Source organism: Leishmania donovani, chromosome 32, assembly GCF_000227135.1.
Source record: "Leishmania donovani BPK282A1 complete genome, chromosome 32".
Classification (NCBI taxonomy): domain Eukaryota; phylum Euglenozoa; class Kinetoplastea; order Trypanosomatida; family Trypanosomatidae; genus Leishmania; species Leishmania donovani.
In genome coordinates, this window is record NC_018259.1 from 639306 (window position 1) to 659796 (window position 20491).

The 20491-nt window shown below is 59.1% G+C and overlaps 6 protein-coding genes across 6 annotated transcripts; all 6 read right to left on the reverse strand.

Annotated features, from left to right (window-relative positions):
* Positions 1–1000: 1000 nt before the first annotated feature.
* LDBPK_321690 (hypothetical protein, conserved) lies at positions 1001–1876 on the reverse strand (the record flags this gene model as incomplete). Its single annotated transcript, XM_003863537.1, has 1 exon — positions 1001–1876. One exon carries the CDS (start codon positions 1874–1876, stop codon positions 1001–1003), a length of 876 nt encoding a protein of 291 aa, XP_003863585.1.
* Positions 1877–3285: 1409 nt separating this feature from the next.
* LDBPK_321700 (hypothetical protein, conserved) lies at positions 3286–5589 on the reverse strand (the record flags this gene model as incomplete). Its single annotated transcript, XM_003863538.1, has 1 exon — positions 3286–5589. One exon carries the CDS (start codon positions 5587–5589, stop codon positions 3286–3288), a length of 2304 nt encoding a protein of 767 aa, XP_003863586.1.
* Positions 5590–7477: 1888 nt separating this feature from the next.
* LDBPK_321710 (hypothetical protein, conserved) lies at positions 7478–8230 on the reverse strand (the record flags this gene model as incomplete). Its single annotated transcript, XM_003863539.1, has 1 exon — positions 7478–8230. The coding sequence occupies one exon, from the start codon at positions 8228–8230 to the stop codon at positions 7478–7480; it is 753 nt and encodes a 250-aa protein (XP_003863587.1).
* A 1004-nt stretch (positions 8231–9234) lies between these two features.
* Positions 9235–9903, reverse strand: LDBPK_321720 (hypothetical protein, conserved; the record flags this gene model as incomplete). The annotated part of the gene is made up of 1 exon (XM_003863540.1): positions 9235–9903. One exon carries the CDS (start codon positions 9901–9903, stop codon positions 9235–9237), a length of 669 nt encoding a protein of 222 aa, XP_003863588.1.
* A 1999-nt stretch (positions 9904–11902) lies between these two features.
* On the reverse strand, positions 11903–14665 carry LDBPK_321730 (hypothetical protein, conserved; the record flags this gene model as incomplete). The annotated part of the gene is made up of 1 exon (XM_003863541.1): positions 11903–14665. One exon carries the CDS (start codon positions 14663–14665, stop codon positions 11903–11905), a length of 2763 nt encoding a protein of 920 aa, XP_003863589.1.
* Positions 14666–16540: 1875 nt separating this feature from the next.
* Positions 16541–20038, reverse strand: LDBPK_321740 (hypothetical protein, conserved; the record flags this gene model as incomplete). Its single annotated transcript, XM_003863542.1, has 1 exon — positions 16541–20038. The coding sequence occupies one exon, from the start codon at positions 20036–20038 to the stop codon at positions 16541–16543; it is 3498 nt and encodes a 1165-aa protein (XP_003863590.1).
* Between the last annotated feature and the right edge of the window lie 453 nt (positions 20039–20491).

Here is a 20491-nt window from a genome sequence, read left to right on the forward strand (position 1 = left end):
GAACGAAAGGAGGGGTGATGGGGCAGGTGAGAAGCGAGAGAGCGCGAGGGCTCGTCGTCCGCACTCGCTGTCCACGAAACGGCGCCGCCACTGTACATCTTGGCCATCGGGACGGGGCGCTGGTCAGAGAGCTGAGAGTGAAAGAAGAGGGTCAGAAGGGCGTGAGAGGGGTGGGGATGTGATGACGATGTGTCTGCAGATTATGGAGGAAGGGACGGAGAAACGTGAGGTGCAGGGGGGTGGCGACGTGAGCAGATGAGATCAACGCAAGAGAAACGGAGCACACAAGGGAGATCCGAGTTGCTTTTTTGGTGGAGGGGGTGGCGTGGGCGAGGTCACCCCACCCCCACACAGACACCCGCACACCACTTATCATGTGCGAAGACTCGGGCCGAAAAAGCCGAACTCACCAACGGGCCAACGCGAGAAAGAAAGAGGAGAGCAATCGAAAACAGCCAGAAACACGAGTCGCGAGGACAGAAAGAGAAAAGGGAGAGCAACGGGGAGAGAGAGCCGACGTGAAAGCAGGAAAGAGGGAGAGGGAGCTCGGGGAAAAGGGTGAAGTCGAGAGATAAAGCCAAAACAAAGGAACGGAGGAGAAGAGACACAGAGAGACAGCAAGAGATCGGAGGTAGGACGTGCCGAGCCACACGTACGTCAACGAGAAAACCGCATGGAGGTGAGGAAGACGAGCGACAGAGAGCAAAATCTGGGGTCATTTCGTGCATCAAGCCACTATGCGAGTGCGCGGAAAGGAGCCAGACGTATTTATGCCTCTGTGTGTGTGTGTGTGTGTATGTGTGCCTGTGTGTATGTGTGTGTGTGTGTAATAAAAGTGGCAGCAAGCGGCCTCGCGTGCGAAGACACACGAGGACACATGCTGAAAAATGACCACACACACACACATACGAACACATGCAAGAAAAAAAAAAGAATACAAACACAAACGAAAGAAGAACGGAGCGCCCGTCAAGCAGCAGGCCTTTTCGCTCGACAGCCGTCACACATCGCTATCGTTGCAGCTGCCGGTCGCCCCGACGTCATGCAAAGTACCGCGAAGACGATTGCACAGTGACCGCCACACCGGCACAAAACGCTTGTCCATGTCGTCCACGTTTATAACCGTCAGCTTATCTGACATCTCATCCTCGTTGTGCCGGCGCGACTTCATGCCGAGCAGCCGGCGGCTGCGGTAGATTTCGTTAATGAGCTTCACGTCCCCTGTCAGGAGCACTGTCTCCATACCTTGAAGCGCCTGCAGCACGCGATGCATGACATTATCAGCTGCTTGCGTTTGCCCGCCGCACGGCGTGAAGAACACCTGCTGCTTGCTCACCAATATTTCCCAGATGGAGCGCTTGGTGGTGCCGGCAGCATTCACGGACACGGCGCGATTCGGCAGCGGCTCGCAGACAGTCTGCTCGCTCGGCCACGCGCGATGATGGCGTGTGAAGCACGAGCCGAAAAAGCTCCACACAAGCACGTGATCGAGCAGTTCAACGTCCGGGTACGGCGGGATGGACTTGAACTGATTGAAACCAAAGTTATCAAGGTCGACGAGGACGATGACGGGGGATATATTCGGCTGTGCACGCATCTCCGAGTACCGCGAGAGCACACGAAGCGTCTCACACTGAATGCAGTGGCAATCCTTTGACATCCACGCGTCGCCGCTCATGAAGTGAGCGTCATGGCGTGCGTCCTTGTCGTCGCACGCGCCGGCCACAATGCTGAAGCCCTCCTCACCTGGGCGATGGAACCTCACAAACGCCTTGCCGCCTTCTACCGCATCGGCTACGTTCTCGGCCACCAAGCGATCATCCTCATGCGATGCGCAGGAGACATCTACGTCATCGAAGGAAATTTCCTCGAACATGGCTGCTGAGCGCCGAAGGACGCCAGCAGCAAGCAAAGGAACGTAACAAGTGCCCAGGAGCGTAGCGAACGCATGCACGGAACGCGAAATAATACTTTAACACGAAAAAGGGGACAATGGCGCTTAGAGCTGGTGTAAACGCCGATTAGATGGAGAGTCAGCCAGATTCTATTTTCGCTTCTCCTCGATGTATCGTTCCGGCTGATATGTTTACCGCGTTACCTCCGCAAAGTCAGCGAAAATAGCGCCTACTTGTGTGTGTGTGTGTGTGTGAGGAAGCCAAGGAAACGAGCAAGGCGCACCTTCGTCGATGGGTGGTGTCTATGCGCGCGAGGCAATGCACAAAACGAGAGAAAGATCGCTCAGCCCCCCCAACAACCAAACACGACCGCTTCAGCACAGAAAGCGAGTGGGTGAGTGGGGGGAGGAGGAGGAGGGGGATACCTCCTGCAGAGTTGCCAGCAAAACAAGCGAAAAAAGCCCCTCGTTTTTTTTTTCCTTTGCAGAGCTTACTGCACTAGTCCTCGTCACGTAGAGAGATGATAGCGACGAAGACGATGAAGACGCGTGGCGTCAATGGCGGGAGGAATAACACGGCCGGGACAGGCGAAGAGGCTTGCGAGAGTGTGTATGTGTGTGCTAAACGTGGTGGTGGACGGCGGTGGGGGGGGGGAGGGGGAGAGGGCGCGCTGCAGCTAGTGACAGAGATTCATCTGGATGAAAGGATGTGGCGCGAGAATTCGTGATTGGAAAATAAAGCTCACCACGCCGTGCCAACAGAGCGTCGGTAGATGCGCAATGAAATTCGATGGGGGCGGGCGCCACCGGAGATACAGCCAGAATCAGTTCCATGGAGTGACGCGCGCGAAAAAGGCCGCGTGTGAATGTCGTCGTTCATCGCCACCACAGAAGCACAGTGAGGGGATTCACAAAGGAAACCACAGGGCAGTTGGATAGCGCAAAGCAAAGAGGCCGGAGTGCTTCACAGGGGAGGACGTAAGTTGAGCCCCCGCGACCTGGAGTGGGACTCGCGCGAAAAAAATAAAAATGGCAACATCGCACGCGCGGCGGTGAGGCGAACCAATGAGAGGATATGGAAGGCAATACTCGCCTCGAAGGGGGTCTGTGAGGCCGCGTGAGGACAAGGTTACACAACCACACACAAACACGCGATCGTGCCTTTACAGGGTTCCCCGTTACCTACTGATCGTTCTGCTTTTTTTTTGTTTTGCATCTCCAGTGTCGAGCTCGCCCAGCAGCCTGTGATTGACGCTATGCGAAGGCAACGCAGTTACACTCTCTCTCTCACAGACGAGGGATGCATGTAGCCTACAGTCAAGCACAACTTCACTTCAGCGGACGCAACAGACGCGCACATCTGTCGTCTGCGCACAGAATAGGAAGCGCCCTCAGTTCGCACGTGTCTTTTTAAGCGGCGGCTGCCCCGACTCTTCCTCTCCGGATCCTGCTGTGTCGATGCAAGATGGCACGCGGTCGTCCCTGCTGCCGCCTCCGTCTACGCCCGTCTTCACCTCTTTTCGAACGGCTTTCGCAACGGTGCGCCGTTCCCAACACACATCGTCGAGGCCGCCACTCGCTGCAGTTTGACGAGATGCCCGTCCACGCCCAGTTGCCGGAATAGCGTAGCCCAAAAGCGCAGGGGGGTAAAACCGACGGGGTGATTCTCCGCTGGAGTGCTGCTCCGCCGCGAAAACCGGAATAGAAACCAAGCCCGACCACTCATCCCACAGGGAGCTAGGGTCACCACCGATGGCAGCCGCAGCGACAATGCATCTCTTCACCCACTGTACAGCCCTCCGATAGAGGCTGGCCTGCGCCTCGGGCACGGCGGAGACGGAGGCGACATCACATCGCAAGCTAGCAGAGATACGATGAAGGCAACGTCCGGCCATCCCAATAATAGGGAGCACCAGGTCTTTGTGCTCGTGACTCGTACGGCCGCTGGGTTCCCGCTCAGATGTGCCCCACGCATCGCACATGTCCAGGGCAGCCTCCACAAGTCTCTCGATACGCTCCGTTGATCGATCCGGGCACTGCAGCATCATCATTGTGTCATACAGAATCAGCTTCAGCTCCGCCTCCACCAGAAGCGCGCGCTGCTGCACGCAAGCATCGTAGTCAGCTTGCGCCTCCTCCCACTGCGCGGTCGCGTCAAACAAATCATTCAGAAGCGCGCGGCAAAACGTCTCTATGCCGATTTCCTTCATCCACGAGTGCATGGCCGCTGCCGCCGTCCTCAGTCGCGACTCACGCTTTTCCATCTTGGTAAAGGCAGTGGTTGACGCGTGGTAGAGTTGCGCACAGTGCACAACCGAGTAGAAGACGGCGCGCAGTTTATCCACTCTGGTGGCAAGCACATCCAAGTAGCCCAGCTGCGTCTCGGCATGCGTGCGCACCGCCAGGTCCTGCAAAGCAGGCTTCTCCGTCACCAGAGCCCACGTGAGGCACACAGCATGACGGTCAAGCAAAAACGTCCACAAGTCCGCGTCGTCTGAAGCAGCAAACATATCAGTCACGGACCACCGGTGGTGGGAGCCAATGTACGTTGCAAACCATTGGTGCAGCAGATAAAGGTAAAACTGTGTCTGTGACCCATTCAGGCCGCGCCACGGGCCGGTAGATGCGGACGCCTCGCCGTTGTCCTCCATCAGCCGCTGCATAAGAAGCCCCAGCGCAGGAAGGAACCCCTGTCCTCTCGGAACCTTTATCAGAACGCTCAGCAGCTGCTCCTCCAATTCCTTCAGCCGCGCATCGCGAGACAGGGACGAGGCTTCCAGCATCCCACCCACGCCTGAGGGCCTCGTCGTGTCGGTGAGGCGTGTCGTGTGTACGTACAGGGCAGACGCTGCACGCATCCAGGAAGAGCTCAGCGTTGCCTGCCCAACGGCGACAATATCCTTGACTTTATGCTCATTAATCTCGCTCTCCTCATACTCACGGAGCAGCTCAGGCAGGGCGACAGATGGCACCTGCAGGTCTCGCTTAAATGTCCGCCTCACGAGCATCTCCACAAGAGGCTCGGCAGGCTCGCCGAGGGCGGGCAAGACTGTTTCGCTGAGCCACAGCCGCTCCACCTTTCCGATCAGCGGGTAATCGGCGAACAAGTGTGCCGATTCAGCGGAGAGCCGCGCAAAGGCTTGCAGAGGCTTCGCCAGTGCCGCCTCCTGCTCCGCCACAAGGGCAGCTGCCCCAGTGGCCATCACAGATTGGAGCTCCGACGCAGCGCTCTCGGTGTGCTCCAGCACAGCGGCAAGTCCAGCCTTTGCAGCGCCAGAGCTGCCCCAACAGAACCGCCGATACAGATGCCAATATGAGTCGACGAGCTCCTTCTGCACCCTTTGCACTTGCGGAGAACTCGAGCTGGACAGATCATCTGGGCAGGCACCCATCGTGGTTTGTGCACCCTGCTCGCTCAGTCCAGCAAGCCACTGCTCCCAGCGAGTCAGCGACAGCGGCACGCAGCGCACACTCGCCTCGTACACGGCGTGGTAGTGCCGCAAACCTTGTGCGCGCCCACGGACCGAAAGATGCTGTCTCTCCCTCTGTGCCTGCCAGAGGCTCTCCAGCGCATCCAGTGTTGCGTACACCGAGGCGATGGACAGCGTTTGCGTGCCGTTTTTGACGTAGTCACTGCCGCACGCGAGCAGCGGTGTGATCTCCGTAGCGGAGTTCACGTGTTGCAAGGCAGCCATGTTTCGACACGTGGTATGTATTTATGGGTATGTCTGCAGCAAACGCTCCACCGGCGCACCTTCTGCGGAACACGGAGGTTGGTGCCTCCTGCGCTGGTTTCGGCGACTCAGGGCAGCAAACTGCGCCTCTTATGGAAGACAGAGCGACAGAGAGAGAGGTGGAAGTGACGAGAGACGGAGCGTGACGGCATGCGACGAAGCACACTTTCCTGGAGATCCTCGGTGCCGAGCAAGCGACGTGGTGGGCAGGGGGCGAAGACAGCCCAATCGCCAGGACACATGCAAGAGATAGCAACAACACAACAAACGTGCATCAGCGCATCCCTTCTCTTCTGTCGTTTCCGTGGAAAGATGCCCGTACGCCTTCTTTGACTCGCAGGCATAACGAGCAGCAAAAACGCCAACGAGAGAAGAGCGCGGCGCACATGTGCCGTGAGAAAAGTCGGCCAACACACACACAAAAACAAAACATACGCACACACAGAAAGCAAGAAGACAGTGGGCAAGAGTAGAGACGGGTTTGATCGGCGGCCCCGGTTCCAATAGATGGCGAGCAGGGCGTGAAATAATACACGTCGACGAAGGAGAGCGGGAAGAAAGAGAAGGAGAGGCACAGCAGGAAGGGGTGGGCGTGAGCACATTCGACTAAGCATATGGGTCTGTGTGCGTGAGCGTGTGAGGGGTAAAAAGGCATGCATGTATTCTCTCTCCATTTCCACCCGTAGAAACAACGAAGGACGTCGTAGACTTCAACCCAGAAGTTTCGTCTCTCGATAGAATCACCGACCCTGATCAAGAGATACACCTCAGTACGTGTTGTCTCAGGGTCCCGCGCACCGCCACTCTCTCTCTGCCGGAAAACCAGGCAGAACCCACGAAATCCTGGGCCAAATGCCGAGCCACCTCTGGTTATGGCACGATCAGGCACCTACGACGTAAGGCAGCGGGGGTGGAGGAGGAGGAGGAGGAGGGGGTCTGAGCGGTGCATCGCTGCTGACGTCGGCGGTCCGGTGCTGGACGGCGTGGCGTCGCAGCGGCCCGCGATCGTGTCAGCAGGGCGGCGCCATCCATAGGAGTTTAGGCGGCGTGCCAGCGTGGCTCGGACGTATCCCCTCCCCCCGCCACCCCTCCCCTCGGTCCTCACACGGCCTACTAGTGTGGGTGGGTGGGTGGGGGGCTGAGTGCCACCGCCGATGAGGGGGCAGGGATGCGCCAGGGGTGGCGACGGGGCATGATGGGCGAGGGTGGTAAGTAGGGTTGGAGGCAGAGGTGGTGCTCCGATGACAGCGTCGGCGCATTACTCCAGCACGTGTTTATTGCTCCTTGGGCGCGACGCCTGGCGAGCCCCCTGAGCGGCTGTGTCAAGAGCCCTTGAACGAGTGTTTTGCGGCAGAGAACTGGACACGGTGAAACGAATACACACGTATATCTTCACTGTCTCGTTCAAGATCCTATTCTGATCCCACGCAGTTCGCATGATGCAGATACCGCGAAAAGGGATGTTGTCAGCACGAAAACAGCGGAGCTCCAGCGGAGCCGGGGCCGGAAGCCGCGCAGAAGCGTATCTATAACAGTGTGCACACGTAGATGGCTGGCGCCCATGTCTTGTGTAATCGGACAAGGCCGAAGGCTGCGACGTGCATCACGTGCAGGCGTGCCGATGAAACACCAACGCTTCACGTCCAGAGGCACTTGCAACGGTGCAAGCACACAGTATTTGGTGAAGTTGTTTGTCAGGATAGAAGGGGTGCGCGCGCCGACAAAAAAATGTCAGTGTATCGCCGCCGCTTGTATGTTCTGTGAGGATAACCTTCGCTCCTCATGCATCGGTAGATTCTATGAAGTGAACATGCTTTTCGCCCCTTCTCGTCACTGTAAGCTGCTCCTCTCACCGCTTGCACGCCATCTTGGAGAAGAAGTCAGACAGCTTCATCTGCATCTTGGTAGACTGCGTTGCCACGGAGGAGGGTGGATTCTCGACAGCAGTCTGCTCGCGAGCCGAAGCAGACAACGTCGGTGTAGGAAGCGCTGACGGGGAGGCAAACGGTGAACCACACGGATGCTCCGGTGAAGTCGAGACGAACGCCCGCGAGGACCTCTCATGGGGTGTCGTCGTCACGGTTTCCAACGACATCGTCGAAGATAGCTCTTGCTGCGGCGATGGGGAAGAGAGGGACCGCGCTGCAGAGACAATCTTCGGCTGCGTGCTGCTGCCGTTGGTGCGGCCATCGCAGAGCGGGGCTAACGATGTCCTCTGAGCCACCGGCGTTCGCGAAACGGCCGCCCCAAAGGCCTCATCTGCTGAACGCTTGAGACCGCCAACGCTGCCGTCGCGGACGAGGGCGACCTTCGTCTTGCCAAACAACAGCGCCTCCATCTTTTCCATGCCATCACCGCCCCTCAGAGGCAGGGTGACTGGCGCGCCGGCAGAAACAGGTGAGCGCTCACGGTGTCTGGTCGCCGCTGCCGTCGACGACGTGCTTGCGGCGGTTCTGCTCGACGGCGCAGCGGCGCAAAGCGGCGTGAAGTCGCTCATCTCTGGTTCGCTGTCCGAGACGATACGCACCCCCGGTTGCGCCGGCTGTGGAGGGGCGCTCGCGGTCGATACAAAGACCTCATCGTCGTCAAGCAAGAGCGCCATGACCGGAGGGAGGCCGGAAGGAAAGAAGCGAAAAGAAGGCTAGCGATGTGTGAAGCGACGAAAACGTCGAAGCAATCTGTGGTACGCAAGTCGTGGCTTCACAGGGGCAGACTGGGGCAAGTCTGTCGGCACGAGAAGTAAAAATGAAGAAAAGAGAGAGGGTCGACGAGCTGCAAGGGGCCCGGAAATCGAACATATGAGCAGGGGATAGTCACCCATGAGGAGGAGGAGGTCGGATAGCAAGAGGACAGGAAGAGGCGGTCGTGTAGACGCGAACGTTGATGTGAGCAAAACAGGTAAGCTCGGCACATACGGCTCGCCTACAAGCCTCACAAGCATAGAGGCAGGACTACAATTTGTTCTTTTGGAGCACGACACAGGTCTCCGGGAAAGGACCTTCTCACGCAACAGCATAGCCTACTTCATCTTCGCTTGTCGGCAGCAACTCCGCGGAGCACCGCCATCCGTCTGTGGGTCTACCTGAGTGCTTTCTGATAGCTGGTGTCGATCCGAGAGTGACAAAGGGCAGGAAGAGACGATGAGAGCGAGAGGGAGAAGAAGAAAAACAGAACGGGAGCGGGTGATGCTCCTTTACAATGCTTGCCTGCGCGCATTCTTGTGCTACACACACACACACACACGCCTAAACAAATCTAAAGGAAAAAAGAAAACGCCCATGCGATCAACGCTGCTGAGAGTCGGCCAGGTCTCTTGCCATGCCATAGTGCGTGAAGAAGATCTTAGTGAAAAACGGAGAAGGCAACAAATTAAGAGAGAAGTCAGGAGAGACAGTGCCGTCCCAGAAAGTCTAAACCGGCGTGGAAAAATACACAGGGATGTATACGTACGCCCAGGCGTGTGTCTAGTAGCAAAGGCATCAAGCACATCACCATACGGAAGCGCCTCATTTGGCCGCTCTCTCTCTCTCCTCTCACTACCGCTCCATTCAAAAGCTCGAGTAGAACGAGGGAGGGAACGAGAAAGGGATGGCGTCGTGATGATCGCTATGGCGCGCCAGGTGAGGCGCCTGCCGGGGCGAATCCTGTAAACTCTGGTGGGGTGCTAAACAAGAGGCTCTCTTTGTTGGCTTTGCGCACATCGGAGTCAATGACACAGATGGAGGCATCGCCGATGACATCACTGCCCACAGCTGCCGCCCCGCCACCTCCTTTCAAGCCCTGCGTTTGCTGAGACGACGGCGTGGACTGTAATGCGCTCGAGAGTGCCTGACGGTTGGAGTCGATGGCGTGCTGCTGGGCGAGCAGCCTGCTTGTCTCCAGGAGAGATGCAGTCCACTTTGCATCCATGTCGGGGGACGTCGACCCCTCGACATTCGCTGCAGTGACGGCTGTCCCGAGATTGCCCTTTCGGTCCGCAGCGCGCTTGAACTCGAATCCAGTCGTCAGCCGCAGCGGGTCCACCGTCACGGTGTACTGCTTCTTCGCGTTCGTGTTGAGCTTCGCCACCACGCGGTGGATATCTGCCTTGTATAGGGCAATAAACTCATCCGATCTGTCCGGCTGCAGTGCCAGCTCCGACAGCTCCGCCGCCACGAAGTACTTGGTTTGCAATGCGTGATTGATGCGGCTGAGATGGTGGCGCAGTTGAGCCGCCTCGCGCGGAAGGACGCGAATCTCCTTGAAGGGATCGACGTCGCTTCGATAGCTTGGCATGACTGCGTGCTGAGCGCTCGACGCACGTCACAGAAATCAGCGAGACAAGGATTGCCCGCTGTTGGCTCGCACCTGAAAATTGGTGAAAGCGTGTGAGAGCCAAAGAAGATCGAAGTGACCTCAACGCTATCTTAGGGGGTCCTCTTCCCTCTTGAGATGGACGGCAGGAGCACATGTGCTCGGGAAGGAAAGGAAAGACAAGAGGTACGGAGGAAGAGATGTGCGTAAAACAAAGGTACTACGTCGTTCCCGTATCGTGCAGCATCACGTCTGAGCAGAGACAGCTGGCGCCACGCGACAATCAGACCGGGATACATATGGACCCTGACGACAGACAGGGAGGGAGCCATAAGTGCTTGCTCATGCACCAGCAGACGCAATGACTGCGCTGCTGTGCAGCTGCAGAAGCGTCTGGCTCGCACGAGATGCCGCCGAGCCGGGAGAACAACTCGTGTGCGCACGCCGCGTACATCCTTTTGCATCTCTATATACACATATATATGCGTACATGTGTATGTGTCTGTGCGTGTTCGTGTGCCTTCCGATGCTGCTAACGGAATCGTCTTTCTCCCTCTCAAAGAGTCAGAAGAGCCAGGATGACGGAGCGAGCATCGACAGAGCGTCCTCGTGTGCTGGGTGCTCGCCTTCTTCTACGCAAACCTCCAACAATACAAAGGCCGGCCTCGAAAAGAGAGTTCTGGCTAAACCATCACAGCACGGGCCTCAGACACCAGCAGCAGTGGACAGACGCACTTACACACACGCGCGCGCGAGATAACAAACTAAGAAAACGGGCCACTCCGCCTTTTCTACCCGTCAAGCCGTATGGCAGCCCCCCCCCCTCACCCCCCCTCGCCCCTCCCTCCCTCCCTCCCCGCCACTTCCCCCGCCAAAGCGGCATGGAGGGGCGAAAGGAATAGAATACACAGCGAGCAGGAAGCAAACTCATAGAAAAGGAGAAAGAGAGCTAAGTAAGCGGCAGCTTCGGCTGCTTGATGCGCGCGATTCACGGCTTTTAAGCACATGTTTGTGTGTGCGTGTGCGTCTGTCGGCGGCGCCCTCTGCGTGTGCGTGTGAGTGTTTGCAGGTGAAAGAACATCGCCCCTACCGGTGTCAGTAGTCGCATCGAATGCCGCACAGCCTTTGCCGGACTCGCCGCCCTCAGTAGGCCTTCTCTCCCCTAACTGTCGGCTATGCACCAAGTCTTTGCACGAGCCCCATTTGAACTGTAGTCCAGGGATGCCGCTCGTCATCATGACAGCAACAACGCCACACTACCTCGCAGCCGTCCTTCTCCGAAAAGAGAGAACAACAACAAGCATGGAAAAGATAGTCGAATGTGGTCAAGTAGAGGCAGCGCGAGAGAGCGCACAGGAGCGCTGCGTGATGGAGACACACGCACGCACACACACGCACGCAAACATACAACATACACAACAACACGTAGTCGAGAGACCGTGAGCAGGGACAAGGGGCGCGGAATAGGGAGAGAGAGAACAACAACAACGGGCAATAAAAAAAAATGGCAGTTGGGGTACAGGTGCGTGATGGTCAACAAAAAAAGAGAAAGGAGCAGTTTCTACCCGGGCAAAGCTGGCAAGGAACGTCACAAAAACAAAGGTAACTGCGGATGTGTGTGTGTGTGTGTGTGTGTGCCTGGGTCTGTGCGTCCTTGTGTCGTAGTGTCGGTGTCCGGAGAGGGGCGGGGCAGGGTACACTCTGGCGAAGAAGAGGTGGTGCACCAAAACGAGCGCGCGCGCCATGAAGTGCCCCTGGACCAGCAGCACCGTCTGGCGCTTGTCGGACGTATATGCTGGTGACCGCTGTATTTGCCTTTAGCGTCAGAGAAGGGAACGGTGTATGGACGTCAAACAAACAGAACAGCCAGCGTTGCGTCCGGCACGCTTGCTGCACCGAGTGGCTATATGCATCCTCCTCTCCCCCTCGACGTTCCCGTCGCCTTGCCTTCCCTCTTGCTCAGCGACGATCTGTGAGTACGTCACTGGGGATCGCTCTTGCGCTCAAAGACGTACACAAGGCGGCCGTTCTTGTACGTGTAGCAGAACCGCTCGCCCCCTGGGGCGATGGCCACTGTAAGTACCTTGTTCGTGAACGGCTCCGGTATCGCCTCCTCTGGTACCCCCATCCCGAAGCCGTCCTCCTCGATTGTTTGCGACGACGGCCGGGAACGGCGTTGCGCCGCTAGCGTCTGTGACCAGGCGTCGGCAAGCGACTTCTCCAGCTCCTGCACCCCCACCACCCCGCCAGCGACCGCGTCATCAGGCTCGACGAACGGGTCGGCGCGGTAGTGGACAAGAGAGTTCGCCAGAGTCAGCGACGAGTGCAGCGGCTGCCACACGGCGACAGCGCTGTCGTAGAGGCCTGTCACCACCGTGCCAGAGATGTCGTCCACGGCGACGGGGAAGCGATCAAAGATGGAGTCATTCTCGTACAGTGAGTCGAGGTACTTGGAGACGTAGTTCATCACGGGCATCATGGCGCACGGCTGATCCGGCTTGCGCAAGTCCCAGAGCTTCAAGCTGAGGTAGTCGCGCGTCACAACGTGGTCGGGGCCCAAAAAAGAGGCGCCTGAGATGCTGCAGAGGATCTCGTCGTACGCCTGGCAGCTAAATGGGTTTTGCTGCGTCGTAAGCTGCGAGGAGATGGCGTATTTGCGGCTCTCGCGCGATGGCGGGTCGCGCAGGTCGCCAATGTTGAGAATGCCGGAGCTCCGGGTCAGCAGGAACAGCGAACTGTGCGTCGGGTGAAAGGACGACGCGGTGACGAGTTCCTCCACCTCGTCCAGGGCCCCCGACGGCGGCCGAAGATCCGCGATGCAGGTTGCCTTCGTCGTGTCCGTCGCCTCGAAACTCCACCAGAAAACTTGCAGGTCCTCGACGCTCATGAACGTCTCCCCGTCCGCGGAAACACTCAGCGCTTGAATGCTATTGGTCACCGGACCGAACTCCTTGATGGGCAGAATGGCCGGCTGTGGTGGCAGGCGCGCAAAGTAGCGCGACCCAGCAAAGGTCTTGCCGATTACCTCCTCCATGCCCGCGAAGGCGTTAAATGGACTGAACCCCTCACGGCGCACGTGAAACAGCTTGATGACCCGCTCGTTCGCGGTGAGGTAGCTGATCATGCTCGGCGAACACCGCTGGCGCACAAAGGTCAGACACTTCACGTACGGCTCTACCGCAACGGAGGTGAGGGCGTTGATCGACTTAACGAACGCCTTGTGCGAATGCCGCCGCAACACCTCGCGGCCACGCATGTCATGGGTAATGTTCTCCGTCGCTGCCGAGTCTAGGCTGCCGCACTTGTTCGGCGTTGCGCTGGTACCGGTGCCGTCGTCACTGCTGTATCGCAGCGAGCCCCGCGTCTTGCCACAGACGCCGTGCATTTGCCCAGCTGGCGAAGCGCGGACTTCTTGTTGCTGCATGAGCGACTTGCTGCGGCGAATGGAGGAGTTGTAGGTGTCCGCCGTACTCACCTCAAAATATTCAATGTGGCCGCTGTAGTCGCCTAGGCACAGGCCCAGAACTGGGGCACCGCTCATAGGGTCCAACAGTGTCGCCATCGCTACTACACTCACAGACTGCAGGGCGCTGTCCTCTGCATCGGTCTGCAGCGGCGCCCGGAAGGATTCAGATAGCATGTCGCCAGACTCGTCCAGAAAGCCAGTATTCTCGAAGGAGGCGTTGAAGGCTGCCTCGTCGAAGCAAGGGCTCGGGCTGTTGCTGCTACCTCCGTAGCCGCTCGATAGGTTCCCCATAAGGGCGGCGGCAGAGGCACCGGCAACAACGGAGGAGTGACTAGTGGATGAGCGAGGATCCGACGCGGACGCCCCGGCGGCGCCGCCAGGGGCGGTAGTGATGTTGTCTCCGTCTTCGCAAGCGGCGGGCGAGGGCGTCCCTCTCATGAGCTCCGTACTTTTGGCAGCGTTGTGGCTGCCAAAGCGCGGCTGTGGGGACGGCTCCTTCGGATCCGCCGGCAACGCCATCGATTCGCTGTATGCCTGGCCCTCCGCCACCGTAGCGCCTTCCGCCACGTCAGCTTCATCTCCTGCGTTTGGATACTCCAGTGGGTAGTGCAGCTTCTGGTAAAACTGAAAGGTCGTCGTCGCACGGTGTACCGTGCCGTACAACCGCTGCTCGACGTTGTGGATGTGCTCGCGCACGCTCTGTGGAGCCCTACCGCCGCCGTGGACGTCGGCACGGTGCCCCGACTTCCCTGCACCGCTAGCAGCGCCGCCAGCGCGTATGGATCGAAGCGCGGAGCGACTTCCAGTCGACGCGGCCATCATCATGAGATTCTGCTTGGTCTTTCCAGGGGTGCGCTTCGGTGACGGTATCGCCGGCTCGTTGTAGCCGCCGCGCTCGGGCACCTCGCTGTCCGCCCGCGAGCTGCGAGCGGAGCGGTCCTCGTTCGGCTCATAAGCTGGCCCGCGGTCAGGCACTTCACTGCCAGCGCGTGAACTACGATACGACGCGTAGGGGTCGCGGCGCGTAGCACTACTGGGACTGGCTGTCACTGACTCTCGCTGCGGAGCCTCGCTGCCGGCACGAGAGCTTCGGCAGGCAGCCATTTGCGCGTCCTGGAAAGAACCGCTGAAAGGGGCCGCTGGCCCTTGCTCCGAGCGCGCCTCGCTAGAGGCACGAGAGCTACGCAGTGATCGGAGCTGTGCCTGCTCTCCGGTGGGCATTTCCGGCGATGGGGAGAGCTTCGGATGCACCTTCTCCACCGCCTTCCGTGGCTCCATTTTCGTAAGGGCAAGACAAGCGAACGCGGCAAGTGGGCGACTTCACACCGACGTAGAAAGGGCACAGTGTGCGTGCCTGCAAACCACTCGTGGCAGCAACACGCGCGACAGCTCTCAGAGGTGTGGTGGGTGGTGGGTGGGGGGAAGGGATCAGGGAAGTGAAGTACGGGGAACCTCAAGACAAACACTGATGAGCTTGTGAAGAGAAACGAGTGGAAAATACGACAAAAAAAAAAGAAACACCACCGCGCTCACACACGCAAATACCCGCAGGAAAGTCCCACACACAGACGGACAGAGATTGTGTGTGCGTGGACGCGTGTAGGCGCGTGTGTGTCATACAGCAAGTGAGAGAACGAAGAGCTGAAAGGTGCAGGAGGTGGGTGGGCAAGAGCTGATGAAGAGTGCAGTGCGCCTATGTTGTGCCTGTGGGGCTGGGCGGGTGGGTATGGGATGCACGTGTGTTTGGAGACGTGTGCGTGCCTCCAACAGCATGCGTTGATAAGTGCGTGCGCCGAAAGTAATCGATGATGATGATGATGAGGGGGTGGCGTGTGGTTCCTTAGATTCAATTGTTTATGTGTTCCGGAACTGGAGGCGGTAGTGAGCAGCGGTGGTCGTGTGGTCCCCATACACACCCACACACAACACAAAAAGAAGGTGACGCCACCACGAAGGCATGAAAGCGCATGTTGGTGGAATCGGACGAACGGTGAAGATTGCGGGACGAACAGCAAGACGCATCAAAATAGAAGAGGATGCAAAGAAGGAGTAGAGAAAAGCGGCGTTCTAGTTCATTGTTTTTTTTTTTTGCGCATCTCCTTTGGTGGTAAACGGCACGTGTTCTCCACCTATCCGCATCCAGAGCGCGAGTCTGTGGAGGCACAAAACGATCGGCGCCGTTGAGCAGGGGCTCCTTCTGCTCGGTGAAAGAAGATCCGCATCAGCACCACTTGTTGTCGGACACGACGATGAGGAGAAGACGCACATCGCGCAGAGCACGGGGGGGAGGGGGCAGCGACTATGCCTCAAAGAGCTGCGGAGTCGGTCGTGCCCGTCGAAGAGGAGCGGCACAAGGAAGCATCCGACCTCCCCCATCGCCAAAATAAAATAAGTAGGGGCATGCCACGAGGCGGAGGCGGATCGCATGTCGCCACTCCCAGCAGAGGAAGGGAGATACTCGGCAGGTACACATCCAAATGGCCCACAAGTTTTAAGTGAATCTTTCTCTATAGCGCTGAAGCACTTTTCATTTCGCGCTTGCCGCCCGCCGGGACCAGGTTTCCTCCTGATGGTGTCCATTGGCGCAGTGCAGAGGGCCGCCAACGAAACCTGCACAATGTGGAGCGACAGGTCATGGTGTGTGCGAGGAGGTGAAGAGAGGCGACAAGAGAAAGCCGGTTTCGGTGGCTCTCTCTCTCGTCGCCTCACTTCCTGATAAACGACAGTGAGCAGGAACAGGCAGACGCACATGAACTGAAACGCATGCTGGCTGCCGACGCAGTCAACACTGACGCACACACACACACACAGATTAAAAAAAAAGCACAGAGAGAGAATGAGAGAATGACGGAGAGGTGTCGTGTAGTGCGCCGCGTGGGCCCCTGCCAGAGGAATAACCCTCTGTCTCGTTCTCTGTCTGATTCTTCCTCAGCCGTCTGCAACGTCTATGAGAGTAAGTCTACACTCCCGCACACACTCCGCCTTCTATGGTGAAATCGACGACGTGCGAATCCACGGAGGCACAGATGCGCGCTGCACACGGATCAGGTAGGAAGGCAAAGCACTTCGTCCCGTCCGTTGCGGCAGGCCCTACCTTGCCCCTCTGCTGCGTGCGTCGGTTTCCCTGCCCCCCTTGCGAGGGTCAGCACTGAGTTAAAACTCAGCATCCTGCTGTCGCAGCACGCCGAAGCACTTCGCCATTTTAGCAATGTACGCCGGCTTCTTTGTAGTCTGCGGACGGAAGGTGCACACGTCTTCCTCAGCCTGCTGGGCCTCCTCCGCCTGCTCCTTGCGTTTGGCCTCGAGCAACTGACGCTTCTCGAGCAGGTAGGCCTGGTACGGCTGGTAGTTGCGAGGGTTCAGCATAGAGTGGACGCGGGCGTTGCACTTCACATTGAGCGTTGGCTGAAACGTCAGCCCCTCCACCTCCTTCGCCTCCGCGCGCTTTTTGGCCTCCTCGCGGTGCTTCGCCCTGCGCTGCTCATCAGCGTAAAGCCGCTCGAAGAAGCTCTGCTGCTGCACTGCCGGGGCCTGCCTGTTTGCGCGCTGGCGACGGCGATCCTCCTCCCTGGCTGCGCGCGCCGCCGGTGATATATTTGGTTTGAAGGTGCACGGGTCAACGTACGGCGAGGCATGCTGCTTCACAAAAAGCGACGTGAATGGAACGCGCTGCCGCTCCCGCTGTGCCACAATAGAGGACATCCCTGGGCCCATGGACTCGTTTAAGAGCGACCTCGACACCATGTTCTGCACGAGCCGCGCGCTTGCATTTGTTGTCCTGGGGGTGAAGACGGGGGTCATCTGCTTCTCCAGTTCCCGCACCGTTCGCGAACGGTTAAAATAGTACGCATTCTGCCGTAGAAGGAATTCATCAAAGAGGGCGACGCGGAAGCTCTCCTCGGCGCGCGTGGCCTCTCCGCTGTCTGCCGGCGACTGCGCTGTGCCACGGCGACCAACCCCGCCCCCCACCTCTGCATCGCCCGCTTCAGCATGTTGCCCGTGCATTTCTGCTTGGCGCCTGGAGTTGTACTTGCGCTTGGCCTTCTTCTCCTCCAAGAGCGCCACGGCCATTGGCGACATGTATGATGTCTGCACTACGGCCACCGGTGCCACAGCGCTGCCTTTCATGCGTGACTGAGTGGGCGATGACGACGCGGCAACCAACCGTGGTAAAGCTATCGCTGCAGTGGCTTCCTCCCAGTCTGTCTGCAAGATGGTGCTCATGAAAGAGCTGAATGTCTCGCGTGAGCGGGCCGCGCCGCCACCGCGGGCGCAGCGAGGCGCGCGTCGATCAACGCCGCAGCGATGTCGCAGTAGAATCAGCTCCTCCCGCGCGAGACGGCGGTACTCCATCTCCTGGTCAAGGATTCGCCGACGTGACGCCGCCGCCGACAGCTCCGCTGGATAAAGACGCTTGTACACAGACTGTAGGGTTGCTTTCAGTGTGGAAGCGTCTAGAGATGGCTGCTGGGAGTCGGGTCGCGCCAACCTGGGGCGCGTTCCGGCAGCCTGCGCCTCTGCTCCGTCCTCCTCTTCCTGTAGCGTTCTCTCCAACTCCCGCTCCTGCGCAAGTCGCACCATGGCCCGCGTGCCAGGCGAGAGAAGCGGTTGGAAGGTGCACTCGGCCATCTCCTTGGCCCGCAGCTCCTCCTTGACGCGCTGCTGCCGCCATTCCGCAGGCCGCGTCAGTGCCGTGTTCTCGTGCGGAGGTGTGGTCGCCGACGCCTCCGCCACGGAATGCTCCGCGTGCGCCAGGGACTGGCGCTCCGAGCAGCGCCACCTGTTCACCCGTGACAAGTCCCGGGATCTCGGCGCGCTCTCTGTGGGCAGAGGCACTTTCGCATCCGATTGGAAACCTGAGCTGGCACCACCGCCGTCGTCGGGAAGGAGAACGACGCCAGAGCGCACGAGCCGCTGGCCGAAAAGCGGTGCGCGATCGACTCGATTCGCGCAAAGGCTCTGAGGCGGGTGCTGGCACTCACTTGCAGAGGCCTCGGTGGTGGCGGTGTCGTCGACGGTCACGTGATCGCAAACGCGGGTCTCTTCTGCGGACGCAGAGACAGCGGACGGCGCCGTTTGCGCGGTGTGAAAGTCCACCGTGGCCACATCGGCGGATAGTTCGTGCATCGCCTCCAGAGCGCCTTGCAAACTCCACCTCCCGAGTGCGTACGGAGGGGATGTCGTCGTGGCCCAGCTAGCAGGAGGGGTTTGCAGCATCGCCGCTGCCGGCGGCCTAGTGTCCGGTGTGCCGTACAGGTCTGCCAGAATCGATGGCACGTCTTTCTTAATGGGGCTGATACCACTCACATCGGTGCTCAGCGCAGGGCGAACGATGAAGCGGCTGCCGCTCAGACTTTGTGTCGCCACCGGCGTTGCCGCTGATCCTGCTGCTGGTTTCACCGGCGTGGCAACCTTCTCGCTGAGCGATGCATGACTCTCACCCTCGTTCAAGCTGCCATATGCTGCCGGCTCCTTTTGTGATCGTGACAGCTGGCCTACGACGGCGGCGTCGCCGATCCAGGAATCACCGAGAAGCTCGCCAAGGATGCTCGCCGCTGTCTTACCCTCGGCACGGGGAGGGCCTCGCGTCTCCGACGGCATTGCCCTCTCGCCGGAAAGGGGCACCTTTGAAAGATCCTCGAAAGAGTCAGACGGCTGCAAGGCGCGCTCACGACTGATCACCGCATCTGACGGGAAGCGCAGCACGTGAGCCTTCCCGGGTTCACGTTGCGCGAGCAGGCTCGATGATCGACGCTGAGGAGCGAGGGAGGCGACGGTCCTGGATGGGTGATCAAAGTTCGCGCGCAGTCGCTCCAGCGCCGTCTTGCGTGTTGCAGCCCACTCTCTTGAGTCAGCATGCCGCGAGACTGCCGAAGAAGAAGCCGCAGATGACAGTATTGCTGACTTGGCACCTCCGATGCTGAGGTCGCTGCTCGCAATCGACGGTTGCCCCTCCGACCGCCGTTCCTTCTCGTGGCGGGCCGCCCACACACCCTCCGGGGTGTCCGACGAGGTGCCCTCAGAGACCGCATCCGTGCCCTGGCGAGCGCGCACCACCTCCTGCGCCTCCTCATGCGCTTCGTGCGGCAGCACTGCCGGGTCATCGTCGACGACAGGTACGATTGCTTCAATTGTAGCGTCTTGCTCGGTAGCAGGATCACTCGTAGCGTCACCAGGGTCATCTGCTGTTTCGGCTTCGTGGCCAGAGCGATCCTCGCTGCCATCATTATCGTCGCTATCGGCGCGATGAAAGGTGCGCATTCGCGGCATGTCAGGCGACCCAGCGCTTGTGTCCCTCGCCGTGGACGATATAGCATCCGTGTAGCAGGCCAGCTGCTGCGCCGAGTACGCTGTGAGCACCAGTGCGCCGCTGCGGCAGTCTTGAAAGGCGCTGCTAGCCAGTTCATCGGCATAGTCACGTGATTCAGCACTGCTGCTTTCTCGACTGTGATGGCGACGTGCGCGGGGGCCTGTAGGTGGTGTCAGATGCTGCGCGGTCAGCTTTTCACTTGTTGCATTCAACTGCGAATTCTCCTCCTCTTGCTGCAGCATTGGTGACGCCCTTGGCGTTGCAGAGGCGGAACTGGAGGTAAGCCAGTGCGACCTAGGCGGTGATGTAGCCACGATAGGGTTCGACTCGCTTTTCAACATGCTCCCCCCTGTGTCCAGTGCGCTGGGCTCCATCTATGCAGCGGCGATTCGAGGCAAGAGTCAAAGAATGGTTTGACTTTGTGTGTGTATGTGTATGTATGCGCGCTTGTGCTTCCTGTGTTGTTTGCCCGTGCCCAGACGTTCTCGGCAGCTGGGGAGCTTGACTTCCTCTGCACACGAAGCGCTCGCCAGCTCAGTTCGCGTGCTGCGTCGATGCGGGCGTACACGGCTGCCCCCCAGTAGCACCCTCGCTGCACGTCGGCCCAGTTGGTGAGGCAGGGTAGAGCAAATCGATGCGAGCACGACCAGATGCGTAAAACCGAGAGAGGGGGGGAGAGAGATTCAAAGAGGTGCCGCGGAGTAGCTCTTTGCGACGCGGATCCTGAAAAGAGAACAAAGGAAAACAGGGCACACTCGCGGGGCTGGAGCTGCAGCGATCGGAGGTGAACCTTG